Source organism: Sminthopsis crassicaudata, chromosome 5 (genome assembly GCF_048593235.1).
Source record: "Sminthopsis crassicaudata isolate SCR6 chromosome 5, ASM4859323v1, whole genome shotgun sequence".
In the NCBI taxonomy this organism is placed as follows: Eukaryota; Metazoa; Chordata; class Mammalia; order Dasyuromorphia; family Dasyuridae; genus Sminthopsis; species Sminthopsis crassicaudata.
Window position 1 is genome coordinate 234946809 of NC_133621.1, and position 18955 is coordinate 234965763.

General features: G+C 32.5%; 1 protein-coding gene across 3 annotated transcripts in view; it reads right to left on the minus strand.

The window, feature by feature from the left end:
• Positions 1 to 18955, minus strand: part of TRHDE (thyrotropin releasing hormone degrading enzyme) — a 563478-nt gene that overhangs the window by 192687 nt on the left and 351836 nt on the right. For all 3 annotated transcript variants that reach the window (XM_074270526.1, XM_074270525.1, XM_074270528.1), the window contains exon 7: positions 11717 to 11782. In XM_074270526.1, coding sequence (XP_074126627.1) covers positions 11717 to 11782 — 66 coding nt within the window. The remainder of the gene's footprint in view (positions 1 to 11716; positions 11783 to 18955) is intronic.

Here is an 18955-nt window from a genome sequence, read left to right on the forward strand (position 1 = left end):
TACTTGGTCATGGTATATTATCCTGGGGATGATTTTGTCTAATCTTTTTGCTAATATTTTATTCAAAATTTTTGCATTAATGTTCATTAGGGACATGGGTCAATAATTTTCTTTGTCTGTTTTTGTCCTGTCTGATTTAGTTATCAGTACCATGTATATATCATAAAAGGAAATTGGTAGGACTTCTTCATTCCCTATTTTTTCAAATAGTTTATATAGCATTGGAGTTAATTGTTGTTTAAATGTTTGGTAGAATTCAGATGTAAATCCCTTTGGTCCTAGAGATTTTTTCTTAGGGAGTTGATTCATAACTTGTTCTATTTCTTTTTCTAAAATGGGAATATTTAACCAATTTACTTCTTCCTCTGTTAATCTGGGCAAGCTTTATTTTTGAAGGTATTCATCCATTTCCTTTAAGTTATCAAATTTATTGGCCTAAACTTGGGCAAAGTAACTCCTAATTATTTTTCTAATTTCCTCTTCATTAGTGGAAAGTTCTCCCTTTTTATTTTTATGACTAACAATTTGATTTTCCTCTTTCCTTTTTCTAATAAAATTTACCAAGGGTTTTTCTATTTTATTGATTTTTTTCATAGAATCAAAACTTAATTTTATTTATTAATTCAATACACTTTTACTTTCAATTTTATTCATCTCTCCTTTTATTTTTAGAATTTCAAGTTTAGTGTCTGATTGGGGGTTTTTAATTTGGTCTTTTTTTATTTTTTTTTTTTTAGTTGCAAGCCTAATTCATTGATTTTCTTTTTCTCTATTTTATGCAAGTAAGCTTCAAAATGTATAAAGTTTCTCTTTATTACTTCTTTGGCTACATCCCACACATTTTGGCATGTTGTCTCATTATTGTCATTCTCTTTGTGAAGATCCGGTCTCTAAGTTATACTTTCAGACTGCTGTCTCAACTTAATCTCCCAGCCTAGACTCTTCTCCAGCCCCAATGTTGCCTCTTTTATCCTCCCAGAGATTAGGCCTGTGAGAACTCAAAGGGGCTTGTGAGAACTCCCATAGCCAATAAACTTGCTCCTTTTAAAGGTGTAAAGTCCTCGAAATATGTAAACTCCTCTAAATGTTCAAACTCCTCTTCAGAAGTCCAAAGGTGTAAACTCCCCTTAAAGGCCCAAACCAAAGATATGAATTCTGAGCTAGAGAATTGCCCAGACAACCTGAATTAACACCTTGTAATCCTAACATCTCCCCCTTTTGATTTAGAACATAGGGTGGTCATGGCCTTGAAACATAAATCCATCAATATGGGAGATATTACACATAATTACATAAATTACATAAACACATAGTAACATAACTCATGCTAGAAGTATGTAACAAATAACATGATCAAATAATCATAATGTGCCAGAAATCCAATAATTCATGCAAGTTTTGAAGTCCTCCAATAGTCTCATCTTGTGCTAGGAAATCCAATGATTCCTGTTGGTTTTAAAGCTCTTTAACAGTCTTCTTATTAGCCATGCTCTTTCAGTTTCAGATGTTTCTTAGATTTTCTCCTTTGTTTTGAGGTCTTTCTCTTTTTCTGTCTTTCTCTGATGGACAAGGCAAATACAACCCTTTGGCACCCTTCTGATTCCTTCTCATCTGAAGAAATACAAGCAAACCCTTTCCCCCAAGCAGTTAACCTATCTGGTCCCTTCCATTCACCACTTTCTGGGTCTCTCCACATCACCTGCTGATTATCTAAGGACAGTGGAACTGCTTACACTGGAAACTGCCCTTCTGGTGGGTTATAAAACCTGTCTGCCGGAGCCAGTGCATCTTTGTCAAAAATTAGAAAATTAATGGTATAGAGAACTAAATTTAGAAGTTCTTTAGGGCTACCTGTGGCTCCCACTTTCTTTTGTTTTTGGAGGAGTGTCTTAATATCTCTGTTTCTTCTCTCTACTATTGCCTGACCTTGTGGATTAAAAGGTATTCCAGTGGTGTGTAAAATCTTATACTGCATACAAAAGTATGCAAAATGTTTAGAAGAATATGCAGGTCCATTATCTGTTTTTATTTCTAGTCTTATCTCTCTCTTTGCTCTCAGAATTTATTTCATGACAAGCTTCAGAATTTGTGCATGACTGGAAAAAAAACCCACAAATAATTACCAATGCAAGACATTCTTGAAATTCACCAGAAAAGGTCTGTTTTTGATCGGGGCAGGGACAACCTTATCAGGTGCAGGCTGAGGGCAGGCAGAGTGAGCTTGGCAAGCAGCTCACACTGTGCAGACTGGAGGGAGGAGGGGTGCTATCTCTTCCATTTCTTCGGAAAGGCCTTTACCACAGTGTGGATATTCTGTCTTGGCAGCAAGCCAGGATCAGCAGAGAAGCTATAAACACAGGAGGTAAAGACTATAACCCTGAAAAGCTAGCATTTCTCAGGACCTAGCCATGCCACCAGGAATGTCTCAGCAAGTTGTTAGAGCCTCAGAGTCTCAGAGTGCAGACGAAGTGCAGCCATTGTTGTCCTGCTAGTTCCTTGCTGCTGTTCCCTGCAATTTGTAAAGGAAACCCGGTAACACCATTGAGTCCCCCCGACAAAAAATAACAGACTACATTTTGTTTTTCTTGTTAGTTTGTTTACTTTGATTCTTCTCTGACAAAATGAGCAAAAAATTAAAAAGGACTTTAACCATTGATAGCTTCTATATGGATAGAGAGTGGACTTTAAATCCTGAGGAGACTAAAAACAGACTATCTCTAGATGTATTCCCCAAATGGATATATGATCTGCTCCTCAATACACAAAACTCTCATAAAAGAATTCAAAAGGGCTCTCACAAGAGAGCTAGAAGCAAAATGGGATAAGGAAAGGGAAGCTTGGCAAGAGAGTCTGGATAAGTCATCCCACTTATTAAAAGGTAGAGTGGATAAAGAAATCAAATACTTAAAAAACAGAATTATTGATTTGGAAAAAGAAAATAGCTCTCTAAAAAAAAATGAAATTGGCAAAATGGAAAAAAAAAATCCATAGAACAAAACAGACTGGATTAAAAGCCAGAATCATACAATATGTTGTTTGCAGTAAACACACCTGAAGCAGTGTGATACATACAGAATAAAGGTAAAAGGTTGGAGCAGAATCTACTATGCTTCAGGTAGCCATCTCAGATAAAGCAAAAGCAAAAATTGATATAATTAAAAAAGATAAGGAAGGGCACTAAATCTTGCTAAAGAATAGCATAGATAATGAAGCAATATCAATATTAAACATATATACACCAAGTGGTGTAGCATCCAAATTCTTAAAAGACAAATTAAGGGATCTGCAAGAAGAAATAGACAGCAAAACTATAATGGTGGGAGATCTCAACCTTGCACTCTCAGAATTAGATAAATCGAACCACAAAATAAATAAGAAAAAAGTCAAAGAGGTAAATAGAATACTAGAAAAGTTAGATATGATAGATCTTTGGAAAAACTATATGGAGACAGAAAGGAGTATACTTTCTTCTCAGCACTTCATGGAACCTATACACAAATTGACCATATATTAGGACATAAAAACCTCAAACTCAAATGCAGAAAAGTCAAAAATAGTAAATACATCCTTTTCAGGACACGATGCAATGAAAATTACATTCAATAAAAAGCCAGGGATAAATAGACCAAAAAATAATTGGAAACTAAATAATCTCATCTTAAAGAATGATTGGGTGAAACAGCAAATGATAGACATAATTAATGACATCACTCAAGAAAATGATAATAATGTACACCATACCAAAATGTGTGGGATACAGCCAAAGCAGTAATAAGGGGAAACATTTTTTTTTCATAAAAATAATCGTTTATGTTTGTAATGGCATGGCATAAGGAAGTCAATTTAGAGAGTATTGTCATTTTTATCATTATGGCTTGATCTTTTTTTTTATTAATTCTATAATTATAATTTTTGACAGTACATATTCATGGGTATTTTTTTTACAATACTATCCTTTGTATTCACTTTTGCAAATTTTCCCCTCCCTCCTTCTATTTCTTCCCCTAGATGACAGGCAATCAATAAGGGGAAACTTTATATCCTAGAGGCCTACTTGCATAAAATTGAGAAAGAGAAGGTCAAGGAATTGGTCTGGCAACTAAAAATGCTAGAAAAGGAACAAATTAAAAAACCCCAGACAAACACTAAACTTGAAATTCTAAAAATAAAAGGAGAGATTAATAAAATTGAAAGTAAAAAAAAAAACAAAAAACTGTTGAATTAATTAAAACTAAGAGTTGGTTCTATGAAAAAAAACACAACAAAATAGACAAACCCACAGTAAATCAGATTAAAAAAAGAAAAGAGGAAAATCAAATTGTTAGTTGTAAAAATTAAAAGGGAGAATTCATCACTAATGAAGAGGAAATTAGAGTAATAATTAGGAGTTACTTTGCCCAACTTTATGCTAATAAATTCAATAATTTAAATGAAATGGAATAATAACTTTAAAAATATAGCTTGCCCAGATTAACAGAGGAAGAAGTAAATTGGTTAAACAGTTCCATCTTAGAAAAAGAAATAGAACAAGCTATTAACAAACTCCCCAAGGAAAAAATCTCCAGGACCAGATGGATTTACATGTGAATTTCACCAAACATTTAAAGGACAATTAACTCCAATGTTATACAAACTATTTGAAAAAATATGGATTGAAGGAATCCTACCAAATTCCTTTTATGACACAGACATGGTACTAATACCTAAACCAGGTAGGTTGAAAACAGAGAAAGAAAATTATAGACCTATCTCCCTAATTTAATTATTGATTGATATTATTATTATTATATTATTATAATTATTGATGATAAAATCTTAAGTAAAATATTAGCAAAAATATTGTAGAAAATCATCCCCAGAATAATACACTATGACAAAACAGGATTTTACCAGGAATGCAGGGCTGGTTCAATATTAAGAAAACTATTAGCATAATCAACTATATCAGTAACCAAATTAACAAAAATTATATGATCATCTCAATAGATGCAGAAAAAAGCATTTGAAAAAATCCAACATCCATTCCTAATAAAAACATTTGAGAATATAGGAATAAATGGACTTTTCCTTAAAATAGTCAGGAGCATATATTTAAAACCCTCAGTAAACATCATATGTAATGGGGATAAACTAAAACCTTTCCCAGTGAGATGAGGAGTGAAACAAGGTTGCCCATTGTCATTATTACTATTCAATATTGTATTAGAAACACTAGTCTTGGCAATAGGAGTCGAGAAAGAGATTAAATGAATTAAAGTAGGTAATGAGGAAACCAAACTATCATTCTTTGCAGATGATATGATGCTATACTTAGAGAACCCCAGAGATTCTACTAAAAAGCTATTAGAAATAATTCACAACTTTAGCAAAATTGCAGGATACAAAATAAATCCACATAAATCCTCAGCATTTTTATACATCACCAACAAAATCCAACAGCAAGAGATATAAAGAGAAATTTCCTTCAGAATAATTGTTGATAGCATAAAATATTTGGAAATCTATCTATCAAAGGAAAGTGAGGAATTATATGAGAAAAATTATAAAACACTTGCCACAAAAATAAAGTGTGATTTAAATAATTGTAAAGACATTAAGTGCTCTTGGATAGGATGAGCGAATATAATCAAGATGACAATACTCCCTAAACTAATTTATTTATTTAGTGCTATACCAATCAGACTCCCAAGAAACTATTTTAATGACCTAGAAAAAATAACAACAAAATTGATATGGAAGAACAAAAGGTCAATAATTTCAAAAGAACTAATGAAAAAAAAAAATCAAATGAAGGTGGCCTAGCTCTACCTGATCTAAAACTATATTATAAAGTAGCAGTCACCAAAACCATTTGGTATTGGCTAAGAAATAGATTAGTTGATCAGTGGAACAGGTTAGATTCACAAGACAAAATAGTCAATAACTATAGCAATCTAGTGTTTGACAAACCCAAAGATCCCAACTTTTGGGATAAGGATGCATTGTTTGACAAAAACTGCTGGGAAAACTGGAAATTAGTATGAAAGAAATTAGGCATGGACCCACACTTAGCATAAGATAAAAATGGGTCCATGATTTAGGCATCAAGAATGTGATCATAAATAAATTAGAGGAACTTATGATAGTTTACCTCTCAGACCTATGGAGGAGGAAGGAATTTGTGACCAAAGAAGAACTAGATATCATTATTGATCACAAAATAGAAAATTTTGATTCCATCAAATTAAAAAGCTTTTGTACAAATAAAACTAATGCAAACACGATTAGAAGGGAAGTAACAAACTGGGAAAACATTTTTACAGCTAAAGGTTCAGATAAAGGCTTCATTTCCAAAGTACATAGAGAACTGACTCTAATTTATAAGAAATCAAGTCATTCTCCAATTGATAAATGGTCAAAGGATATGAACAATTTTCAGATAATGAAATTGAAACTATTTCCACTCATATGAAAGAGTGTTCCAAATCACTATTGATCAGAGAAATGGAAATTAAGACAACTCTGAGATACCACTACACACTTGTCAGATTGGCTAAAATGACAGGAAAAAATGATGATGAATGTTGGAAGGGATGTGGGAAAACTGGGACACTGATGCATTGTTGGTGGAGTTGTGAATGAATGCAACCATTCTGGAGAGCAATCTGCAATTATGCCCAAAAAGTTAACAAACTGTGCATACCCTTTTATCCAGCAGTGCTACTACTGGGCTTATATCCCAAAGAAATACTAAAGAAGGTAAAGGAAACTGTTTGTGTCAAAATGTTTGTGGCAGCCCTTTTTGTAGTGACTAGAAACTGGAAAATGAATGGATGCCCATCAATTGGAGAATGGTTGGGTAAATTGTGGCATATGAATGTTATGGAATATTATTATTCTGTAAGAAATGACCAGCAGGATGAATACAGAGAGGCTTGGAGAGACTTACATGAACTGATGCTGAGTGAAATGAGCAGAATCAAGAGATCATTATACACTTCAACAACAATAATGTAGGAGGATGTATTCTGATGGAAGGAGAAGGGGTGGAGGGAAGGAAGGGAAAAATTGGAACAGAAGTGAGTGCAAGGGATAATGTTGTGTAAAAAAAATAGCCATGCATATGTAATGTCAAAAAAAGTTATAATTATAATTATAAAATAAAAAAAAATTAAATCATGATTTTCAGGGTATCCAATAATCCTTAGATTATCTCTCCTAGATATATTTTCCAGGTCTGTTATTTTCTCAAGTGGATATTTCACGTTTCTTTTTCTAATTTTTCATTTTTTTGGTTTTGCTTGACTGATTCTTGGTGTCTTCTTGAGTCATTCATTTCCATTTGTTCAATACTCATATTTTTAATGAATTATTTTCTTTATTTCCTTTTTTTAAAATTACTTTTTGTATTTGTCCAATTAAGTATTTAAATGTGTTGTTTTTGTTCAATGTATTTTTTTTCCTTTTCACCAATTTAATTTCTTAAGGAGTTATTTTCTTTTTCCAGTCCCCAAATTCTGTTTTTCAGGGAGCTGTTTTCTTTTTCCACTCTCTTTAATGAGTTATATGCTTTATCCAGATCCTCTTGCAAAGCTTTCCTTTCCTTTATTCATTTTTCTTCTAGCTCTCTTTTAAGATTCTTTTAAATTTCTTTTATGAGAGCCTTGTATGATGTGGACCAGATCATATCTACCTTTGGGTTTTCATCTAGAGACAAACTGTTTTTAGTCTCCTCAGGGTCTGAAATCTGCTCTCTTTCAGTATAGAAGCTATCTATAGTTAGAGCCGGCTTTGCCTTTTTACTCATTTAAAAAAGAGAGAGAGAAAACAAAACAAAACAAAACAAAAACAAACAAACAAAATAACACTGTTGCAGTCTGCTTATGGAGTAGTGAGGTATTTTCAAGCTGCCTCTACAGACAACAGGAAGTGGCAGTGAAGCTAGAGTGGGACAGCAGTGGCTGTGCTGGGATTATCGGTTGCACACTGAGATTGCCGAGTCCCTCCAGGTGCTGGTTGGGTATGGCCAGGTCCTGAGAGACTCTAGCATTTTGGTACCCTCTATGTTTATAACTTCTCTGTTGATCTACTGGCTTGCTACTAAGGCAGAGTAGCCAATACTGTGGTAGAGTTCTCCCAGCAGATTTTCTCCCAGTGGAGACCACATCCTATTCCCCTCTGGTCTACTCTCATTGGTTATCTGCTGCAGTCTGCGCCTGGCCTAGCCCCATTCCATCTCTGCGCAGGGGCAAAAACAGACCTTTTCTGGCAAGATTATCTTTTGTTGGTAATGTGTTGTGCTCTCAATATTCGTGGATTCTGACAATCAAGCATTAATTCAGAGACTGAGTTTTGCAAAATAGTTTGAAGGTAAAGAAGAGCTCAGAAATACATGTGTGTCCTCTCCACCATCTTGCTTCCACCCCCCACCTTCTTTTATATAGAAGAAAAGTGAGACTAATAAAAATTATATGATTCATCCAATATCACACAATTCCCCGCTCTCAGACCAATGTCCTATCTACTTTGCCATATTGTTTCTCATAGACTAGGCTTCATGGATTCTACTTGTTAGCTATTAGTCATCTTCCTCTAACTTTTTCTGATAGATCTCTGGGTTGCACTCATTGCTCCTTTCCTTTTGCTAAGGAAGTTCTATCCTTAGCACATGTGACTCCTTTCACAATCTTCTCTCTTGTCCCAGTAAAAGAACAGTGAATGACAACTGGAAAGGATTCTGTTGGTCCAAAATTCATAGACAATTCCAAAGGAACTCTCAGACTGTGGGCTATCAACTCTGGCTTCATAAATAAAAATCATCTTATGTCATTCCCTGATTGCCTCTGCTGCTATGGGAATTGTTTCAGCCAAATCAAAATGCATTTTTGTTTGGAAAAGTAATAAATGGCAGATTAAACTTGTATGATTAGTGCTCCACTTGAAGGACTTTAAGTGTTCAAGAAGCTTTTATGAACTGATCTGAGAATTTAAACAAAATTTATATTATCTTTTCTAAAGAGAAATTAGTCCTGAATGCTTAAAAATTGCCTTAAAATTAATTACCACTTTTATGGTGCTTTAAGGTTTGCAAAGCACTTCACAAATATTATCTCATTTTATTCTCACAACAACCCTAGGAGGTACGTACTATTATTATTCCAGTTTTAAAATGGGAATTCAAGTCAACAGAAGTGAAATGACTTGCTCAGGATCATACAAATTATAAATATCTGAGGATGGGTTTCAACTCAGATATTCCTGTTTCCAGGTTCATACTCAATCCATTGCACCATTTAAATGCCTCTGGATAATATATTTATAAATATAATCTGCCTACACCCACACATATATCCTTTGGCTTGATTTTAAATCATAAACTTTGATTTGTTGGCATACAAAATAATCTTAATGAACATGAACAATTCAGGACATTTTTTGGAAGTAGTAATTTTGACATTCTAAATTAGCTCTTTGAACAAGTTGTAAGACGAGATTCTCCAGGGTCCTTTTAAGACAAGAAAGCTTGTAATTTCCCACCCTGTGACCACTTAGATCCCTGACACAAAGTATCTGTTCAGGAGGTCAATTCCAGAATGTACACCATACATCTTCAAGCACAAGATATGCTAATTTATTACTGAGACACAGAAGATTACTGTAAACTAATCCAAACTGCTGATGATGCACTAAATCAGATTGAGGGATAGGCATAAATACAGTGGCAAATGAGGTTCAGAAGGATACAGATCTGACTGATCAATGAGATGTCAGGGAGCAAATGAAATGGAATTTTGACAAAACATATGGAATTCACCAAATTCAAAATGAACCAATTCTTGTAATCACAAGACAAATGTGAATGTACAGCCAGGCTCCAAAGAGAGTCAGCTACAACAGAAGCTAAAGACCAAACATCAGCTATCTCAGATAAATTATGACTTCACTATTCACCAGAAAAAAGAAATGTCTATTAATAACACTCATTGTACGGAAAAGAACTATATGATAAAGACAGGTTCTGAAGCAATAAACATTTTGCAAAATTTATTTTTTTATCTACTCTTTCTATTGAGAGATGCATAAACACTGATGTGGACAAACAATAGAAATTTTATGTAATATATAATTTGAGATTATTAGGATAGGGACTTTACCTGCTTTTTCACTCATATAGGAATGCATGGATGAGAAATTCCTCTTCACCAATGCCCAATAATCCCTTTTCTGCAATTTATAATTTTAGAAAGGTATCCAAAACATTAAGTAGTTAAGTAACTTGCCCAGGCAAGTTTGTGTGAGAGACAGGACTTGCTTTTAAGGACTTCTTAACTTTGTACCAAATTTTCTATCTACTACATCATGCTACATCTCTAGATAAATCAGTTGCTAGAGAAACAGTGACTAGGCTGGGATAGAAGAACTTAAATGTCCCAATCAGACTTGCATCTCTTAGAAAATTGATAAATTTCAAGGATTCTGATCCAAACCTTTCTGTATACACTCCATATATATTTATGTTTTTAAATTATATTTTATTTCACATATTCAATTTCTGAAAGAAATATCTGTAAGAAAGTGATTTTCCCAATAAATTTGTGAATATAATAGTCTGTAAGCTATAGAATAAAGGAAGAAATTGGCAAAAACATGTCCTACAGATTGGTAGATCATAATAGTCTATATATGAAGAAGAATTAATTAGATGCCACTGGAACACATATCCTAGGCTCTTATTAGTACAAAATTTCAAAGATATCTGGGGAGCTGGAGGAAGGGAGAATGGAAGTAATTTCTCCTTACAAAGTATTTCCTCTCCTTTTTGTTCAATATAGCTATAACTGACGTAACATATTTAACTTTTACTTTATATTTTACTTCTCACTATGTTTTGGTTAAAGTAGAATTACAGTACTACAATATGACCTGATCCCAGATGTAGTTTATTTAAATTTCAAAATGAAAAGCTTACCAAGAACAGATAAGATTGATTGTTCTCTCTGTCTTAGCATAATTGTATTTCAGGTGAACATCAATTTACTTTAAAGGACATTTCTAAGTAGCTGAATGCATCATAAATAATTCATCAATCACAGCTGCTGGTAACCTGATTTACTCAAACAAATTACAACAGAATAAGGGAGTTGTATTGTTTTCAACATTTGTGTTTGTTTTCAAACAGTTTAAGAGATTGCCTTTACCATGAATCACTGCCTACAAGATTTCATATCCAACCTGGAAAAATGTGTTTCTGGTTATACAGACTATAGTTTTTTTAGATTTTTCAGAACCAAGAGCAATCTTTATATATCTAAGTCAGAAGCAATGGTAAATGTATTTGGGGGAGGATGGGTGGAGCAAGATGGGATTTTTTCACATACATCATTCTAGCAAGGTTAATATTATTCACTTTTATATCTATATCAACTTTTAAACATAATTGAAGAGAAGCACATTTTTCTTTAGCAAATCCTACCCAGATTATTTTAGTTCTTGAACATTTGAAAATTATTTCAGCTTGGCAGGCCACACACAGGCACACGTAGTAAGAATTATATCTACAACTTTTTCTATCACACAGAAAGACACTGTTTACCTTTATAAGTCTTTGTGTTTTAAATCACATTCAGCAACCCTGTATTGGTGATTTGGTAAATTTTGATATATATTTTGAAAAGAATATTCTGACAAGAATTTATGGGAAAAAAAGAAAAGAGAGAATAAAAAACAGGCTACTTACTTGCAAACCCCTCTGAAATACCGAATGGCCCATAAAGTTAGCCAACATTCTAATTAAAGCTGCACCCTGTAAGAAACAATATAGAGAGATTCTGTTTCAATGAGGAACGAAAAAAAAAATCACAAACACAAACACACATAATGTAATCATTAAAAAATTAGGCCCTAAAATAAGGCTTGTTTAAATTAAATTAAATATTTAATCTCACTTCTATTAAATGAATTTCAGAAAAAATAGAATGGTCAATTGAAGAAAAGGCTCCATAATTTCACAAGTATAAATAGACCTTTCTCTAGGCACCATATATAATTCTTTGTAAATTCTAAAGATACTCTTCTAGAATTGTTGCAGCAAAAATTGAAATTTAAAAAAAAATTGCTATCCTGCAACCTATCTGTTAACAACCTTGTCTGGTCTTCAGACGATATTGTTAACCATGGGGTCTATATTGAAAAGTTTTCTAGTTTGGTAAAATTTAGCAAAATTTTAACTTCATTGATATAGTCTTAAAGAAATCAGGATCACTTATCACCATGTGAGGATGAGGCATGATGTCTAGAAATATTTCCCCAAGGTATAGCTATTTGTAACAGTTTTGTTTTTCATAACAAAAATAGAGGATAAACAGTAAAGCAAACTATCACTGCAGAAGGGATATGCCCTGTGTAACTCTAGAAATAGATTACAAGTAGCAGGTAATTATTTGATGTTGGACTTAAAAGCTTGAAAATCCTTGGAGCAATTTAACCCAATCCTTATTTTTACAAATGAGCTCTATGACCCCGAGCAAGTCCTTCCCAGAGCCAACAATTTTTTTTAAAACCAGAAGTTGCAAATGACTATAAGATTCTAGATCTATAAATGGAAGGGATCTCAGCATCATCTAGTACAATGACCTCATTTTACAAATAAGAAAACTGAGGTTCCTACAAGTTAAATGGCTTGTCCATGTTCACACAGGTATTAGGCATCAAAGGAAAGTTTTGAACCTGGATGTTCTGATTCCTTAGACTTACTATTGCATGTGTTCCATGAATAGAGGAAAGTTTTACCTGGGGAGTTCTTAATACCATTGAAAATGAAATCATAGATGTAGACTAAAATAAACAACAAATGAATAATTACACAGTAATAAAATAATGAAAAATATAAAGTGTTATAGCATCATGAAAATTAATAGAATGAGCAAAGCTCTAAGCTAATTATTTGCTCAATTTGGTCATAGGAAACCTAGTAGGCCCTAAATTTAATCTAAGTCCTATAGATATATTCAATTGTCATATTCACCAAATGAGGTGGTGATACTATTAAAGGTATTATTACCTATTTAGATTAATACCTTACCTTACTTTGCTTTTTTTAACCAAATGCTTTCCTCCCCAAAATGTTGTATGGTCCTAGTATCCTCATCCACACTTTAGATAAAGAAACTAGTTTCAAAGAGGTTGACACTTCTCCAACCTCACTCTGTGAGTAAAATAGAGCCCAGAATCTTCTATATCCTAAAACAACCATGGGTGGTCAGGTTTTGAGCTGAAAAGATCCTTAGGGCTCATACAGTATATTTAGTCTTATTTTATAATACTAAAGATAGGATTTTAAGTCACTTTAAAGATATAATGTTAATGACGACAATGGTGATGATAAAAGCAACATTTATAAGACACTTTGGTTTTCAAATAGTTTCATATGCATTGTCTCATTTGATTCACTGATCATCAAAGTTCATTAAATTCTGTGTAACACATCTTTGTGTAAGACAAGCACTTTCTCTGATTTTTATTTAAATAATAGTTCATGATATAAATTAGGAGAAGAAATGTGGGCTATATATTCCTTTCAATTTCCTTTTCTCCTCATTTTATTCTATCCAAATGTCTGAACTATTAAATTGTGAGCTCCTCAAGGGCAAGAACTGTCTTTTGCCTTTTTTAAAATTTCTAATGCTTATCACAATGCCTAGCAGCAAGTAATTAATATTGATTGGTTGATTAAAAGAAAATCACAAAATCTCAGAATTAGAAATAATCTCAGAGACCATCTAGTCCAACCTCTTTGCTGCCAGGAATCACTGTTATGACATTTCCAACAAACAAATGATCTAAACCTTCACTTGAAGATAATGCAGGCAAGTGAAACTCACTACTTCCTAAGGCGGTCTATGATGCTTGGAAATCAGCTATCTTCTTAAAGACTTTTTGTTTTAAATATCCAGCCTAAATTTGCCTGTGATCATCCATCATAACACAGACAAATAAAAAGATCTAGGATCTGAAAAAATGAGGGCCAACTGGATCATGTCATAGGATGACAGTACATTTCTGCTTTACTAGGTTTTAAGACAAGTAAACATATACCAAAAAATCCCCATTTCCCCAATTTCCTAAAGCAGTAACATCTAAAATCTTTTGATCACATGTCTCCATCAGTTTCTTCTTAAATGAACATGTACCCTTTGTTATGTGCATGTTTACTTAAGTTATAATAATTGTGCTAATAACTATACATTATAAAAGTATGTCACATAAAAATAGTAATAGAATAATAAAAAGATGAAATGATATTTGAACATATAGTAATTAGAAAGCCATTGGAATTTATTGACTAAGGGAGTTTCATGTTTCTACCTATGATTTAGGCAAATCATTTCAACAGGTCCTTTCCCAAATACCCTGGATTTGACTTACTTTGTATTAATTCTGCCTTGAGTTATTCTCCATATAATTATATATGTATTTTCTCTCTCCTTTTAGAATGTAATCTCATTGAAAGTAGGGATTTTTTCATTTGTTGCATTCTTTTCTCCAATGTCTTACACAGTGTCTAGCACGATCATGACTTATAAAGAAACTTTTGGGGAAAAGGGAACAATATCCTGGAAAGAAGTAGAGACATAGGGAATTTACACAGTGTTAGTGCTGAAGACAGACTCATGATGAGTTATCATAGAGTGGTGGGTTGTGACTCGCTTTTGCAAGATTTAATTAATCCCATACCCTTTAGATAAGCTAGATTTTCCTTGGTAGAAAATTCTGCCCTTTAATTTGGAGAACACTGCTCTGAAGCATAAATACATTATCAGAAAACTAAAAATCAACTAGTGCATTTATCTGTCTTTTTCCTATCACTTCTGTCTTTTCTTCAATTTATGCAAGTGAGATTTTTCTTCCAGCTATTTCTTCATTAAAACTATCTTTTTAAAGATTTCACCTATTGACTTGGTGAAGGACCCACAGAATGATTCTGATGGTGGCAAATACCTCCCTGTTTTCTCTACAGCAATAACTGTTTTATTTATTTCTAGGTCTTGAAGTACTAGAAAGTAATTTCTTGCAATTTTATTTAATTAAGAAATTCAGAATTTCATTTTGACAAAGGAGTTAGAATTGTCTATGGAGAAGCTCTTTAGTGGAATTGTCAAAAATGTGTTTGTAAGGCAAGGGAGTAACTAATGAAATATTATTTTTCATAAGTTTAGAGTTTGAAGATTTTTCATGGTGGTAACTTAGTCTATTGTGAATCTATCTTACAACTATATAAAAAACCAAAGCAATTCACATTGGAAAGTCAAAACTACTACATTCATAGAACAAAAATATGTGTCTGCCAATATTCCTGGCAGGAGACATTATACTATGGCATACGTATGGGGACCATATTTTCTGAACCAAAAGACATGGCCTGACAAATATTTCTTTAAAAAGCTTTATAGAAAGTAATTTATTTTGCAGAAATTAGTGCACTCCCAGAGAATACATGATCAGTAGTGGCTGGACACAAAAATTGCAGAGAGGTTTCCCCTAGTGTATATTCATGAAGACTGAAATTGCTTTACCTTAAAGAAAACAAAACAAAACAAAAAATGATATTATCTACGCTCTAGTTTTGTTATAATTACCCATAATAATGTGAAAAAATGCATATTTATGTGTATATGTGTATGTATGCAAATATACATATAACTACAAAATTACAAATGGAAAGAATAAAACAAAACAAAATGTGAAATTATAATGTTCAAGCTTGATGAAAATGAAGAGCTATGGAAGACAATTTACCAATGCTTCTCTGCCAAAGTCTATAAGAGTGAAATACTACATGTAACATCAAAGTGTTTAGAAATGATGGCTGGTTTTACTGAACTTTTTTCTCTCTTCTTTATTTTTTCATAAGAAATGGTTCTGAGCAAGAAAGAAAAGAATAATACATTGAAAAAAGATGATGTAAGATAAAAAAATCATTGCAATTATTTTTATAAAAGCAAAATAATGTCATAGGCACATCCCTAAACTCAGACAAATCTCAAGAATCAAACTACCATATTTGATAAATTTCATCACTGAAGTTTTTAGTCTGGTTTAACTCAAATACACTTTATTCTTTCTCTTCATATAAATTTACATTTTACAATAATACTTATTGGGAAATAGTAGTTCTGAAAGTAGTTAGTAAAACAATTATCAAGAGTAAGTATAAGTGTATTTATGGGCTTCAGAATTATGAGCTCCATCATAGGAGATGAGATAGACAAAGGAGTAGAGGCATTATTTGCTAATGGGGTTTACTCTAGACACATTTAGAGTTCAGGAAATACCTGACATATATACTCAGGTCCTCTTTTGAGTCTTTTCAGAGGTTCCTTGGTGATACTTGAGGCTGGAAATCAACAAATTTCACTTTTTTCCCTCATTTCCTTGAAAGTTTGAAAAACTCAACAACTTTCTAAATGTAGAACCTGACTTTTATATCTGAGTAGTTTATTGCTTTAAGGATTTTGGTTTTATAAAAGCAGACTGTTAACCTGTTCAAACCTTAGTCGATAGCAAGAGAAAAAAAAAGCAACACCTAGTTACAAACCCTTTGATATTCATTGCCTTCAAACTTAGCCAAATTTAGTCAGTCTACAGTGAGACAGTCACTTTCTTGGCAAAGAAAGATAGACCAAGACACATAGAGAATTAAAGACTTGAAGTTATTTTAATGGCACTAGGAGTATTGTAAATACTGATTTGTCCTTACTAAATTTATTAGGTGGTTACACTAAAGTTAATCTCTACCAATTTAGTTTATTACATCCTAATATTTGTTGTAATCCCTCTTGAGGAAGAAAAAATTAATATAAATTAATTCCATAGTAATTAATGCCAGGAAGCTTTTTGATAGATGGGATTATATATAAATTATATTTAATTGCTGGTACCCAGTTGAGAAATGTCTTTTTGTTTTTGCAATTATTTTACTGAACTTGCAAGTACTGGTTATCATATATAACATAAGGGAATATATATATATATATATATATATATATATATATATATATATATATATATATATATATATATATATATATGTATATATATGTATATATATATATATATATTAATGCAGAAAAAACTGGCAGGTGAAAAGCAGCTGATGGAGAGTAACCAAGATTTAATAGGATCAGAACAGGCTCTTCAGTTCCTATCTAATAGTTCTGCTAAAGGGACAGTTTGATGTATAGATCTTTGAGAGGCTTGTGGCTTTGCACTAATCTTTTACTTCCTCTGTTTCCATTTTGGAAAATGGAATACCTTCTTTAGTCTGGTGAAACTTTTATTTGGCATTGAAGGCAAATCTAGTCACCTCTCTCTCATCTACAAAACAAGATGTTTGCACTAGAACTATAGTCCCAAGATCAAATTGCATGATTGGTGAGCTAAATTTTTATTCCTCTTAATTCACATGAGTAAATACTGGGTTTCCCAAAAGCTTAGTACAATTTTAAGTTTTAGTAGATCTAATCTACACTAAGATTTTTGGGACACCTTGTGCAATCATCTATAAGGAAAAGGTTCTATCACATGTTTGGGGAACTATATGTAAGACTAAAGCTGAAAAGTGAAAGTTTGAAATCCCTAAAAAAGACAATAAATCAATAAAACTTTAATAGATGCCTATCACATTCTGGTGCTGTGTTCAATACCAATTATAACAATTACTAAAATATCTTTTAAAATAAAAACATATTCATTTCACTTTGCATGTTGTGTGTTTTGTTGTTTCTCCATTCACAACATGATTAATATAAAAACATGGTTTACATGATTGCACATAGATAACCCATATCAAATTCCTTACTGACTTAGGAGGGGTTGGAAGGAAAGAAGAAAGAAAATCTGGAACTCAAAATTTTATTTAAAAAAAATGAATACCAAAAAGTGTTTTTAACATGTAACTGGAAAAATAAGATTTGGTTTAAAAGAAAAAAATGAAATGGCAAATTAAAAGTTTTTGCATATATAGAATTGCATTTGTTTAAATTTTTATGTTATTATCATAATTGCCATTGTTGCCATCAGTACTTTACCATTCTGGTGCCAGAAGTAATAAAATATAGTCTCAAAGCCAAATTCAGGATCCAAATCTTTGATACATATTGATTCTATAGTTCTGGACTCTAGACTCTCAGTGTCTTAAGCAACACTCTGAGGCCATTAATAGCAAAGAAGGAGGCTAATAATAAATTGGCAGAATTTTCTGACCTTGGAGTACCTATAACAAGAAAAAAAAATCATAGGTCCAGTTCCTTTTCCTATTATTATTCTTCCTTATGATTCCATTTTATTGATATAGACAGTACTCTGAAAAGAACTCTTACCAATGCAGATCAGCTCCTTTTCTTCATTGCAGAGACTTAAAGAATTGCCTAAAGCCCTGAGAGTTTAAATAACTTGCTTAAAGTCCCACAATCATATGACACAGACAAGCCTTTAATCCAAAAGCTCCCAGATCTGGGATCACTGTCATCTAAGCTACATGGGCTCTACACATGTTTTAATTAGTACTCTTTTTAGCTCAAAATCTATCCAGTTGTACAAAGAGAAATATTATGAAGAGAGAAAGAGAGCAGGATAATGAGAAAAAAATTAATACTGTATGACAAAACTATGGCATTTAAAAGGGAGGTTGTCTAGGAGTTCTCTATATTTGACAAAGTAGCACAGACTATTGTAATGCTCTGAAATAAAACTCAGAAAAATTACAACATAAGAGTGACCCAAGGTCAAATAGACAATGTGTCAGATTCACAGCTTGTAAATATATATATATATATGTATATATATATATATATATGATATATGTTATTATTATTATAGACCTTAATTATACATATCTGTGTCAATAATTTATTAAATAATAACAAGCTCCATATTAAAACCCTAATCATCTTTGAGTCTTTTCTATCTCTCAATCTTC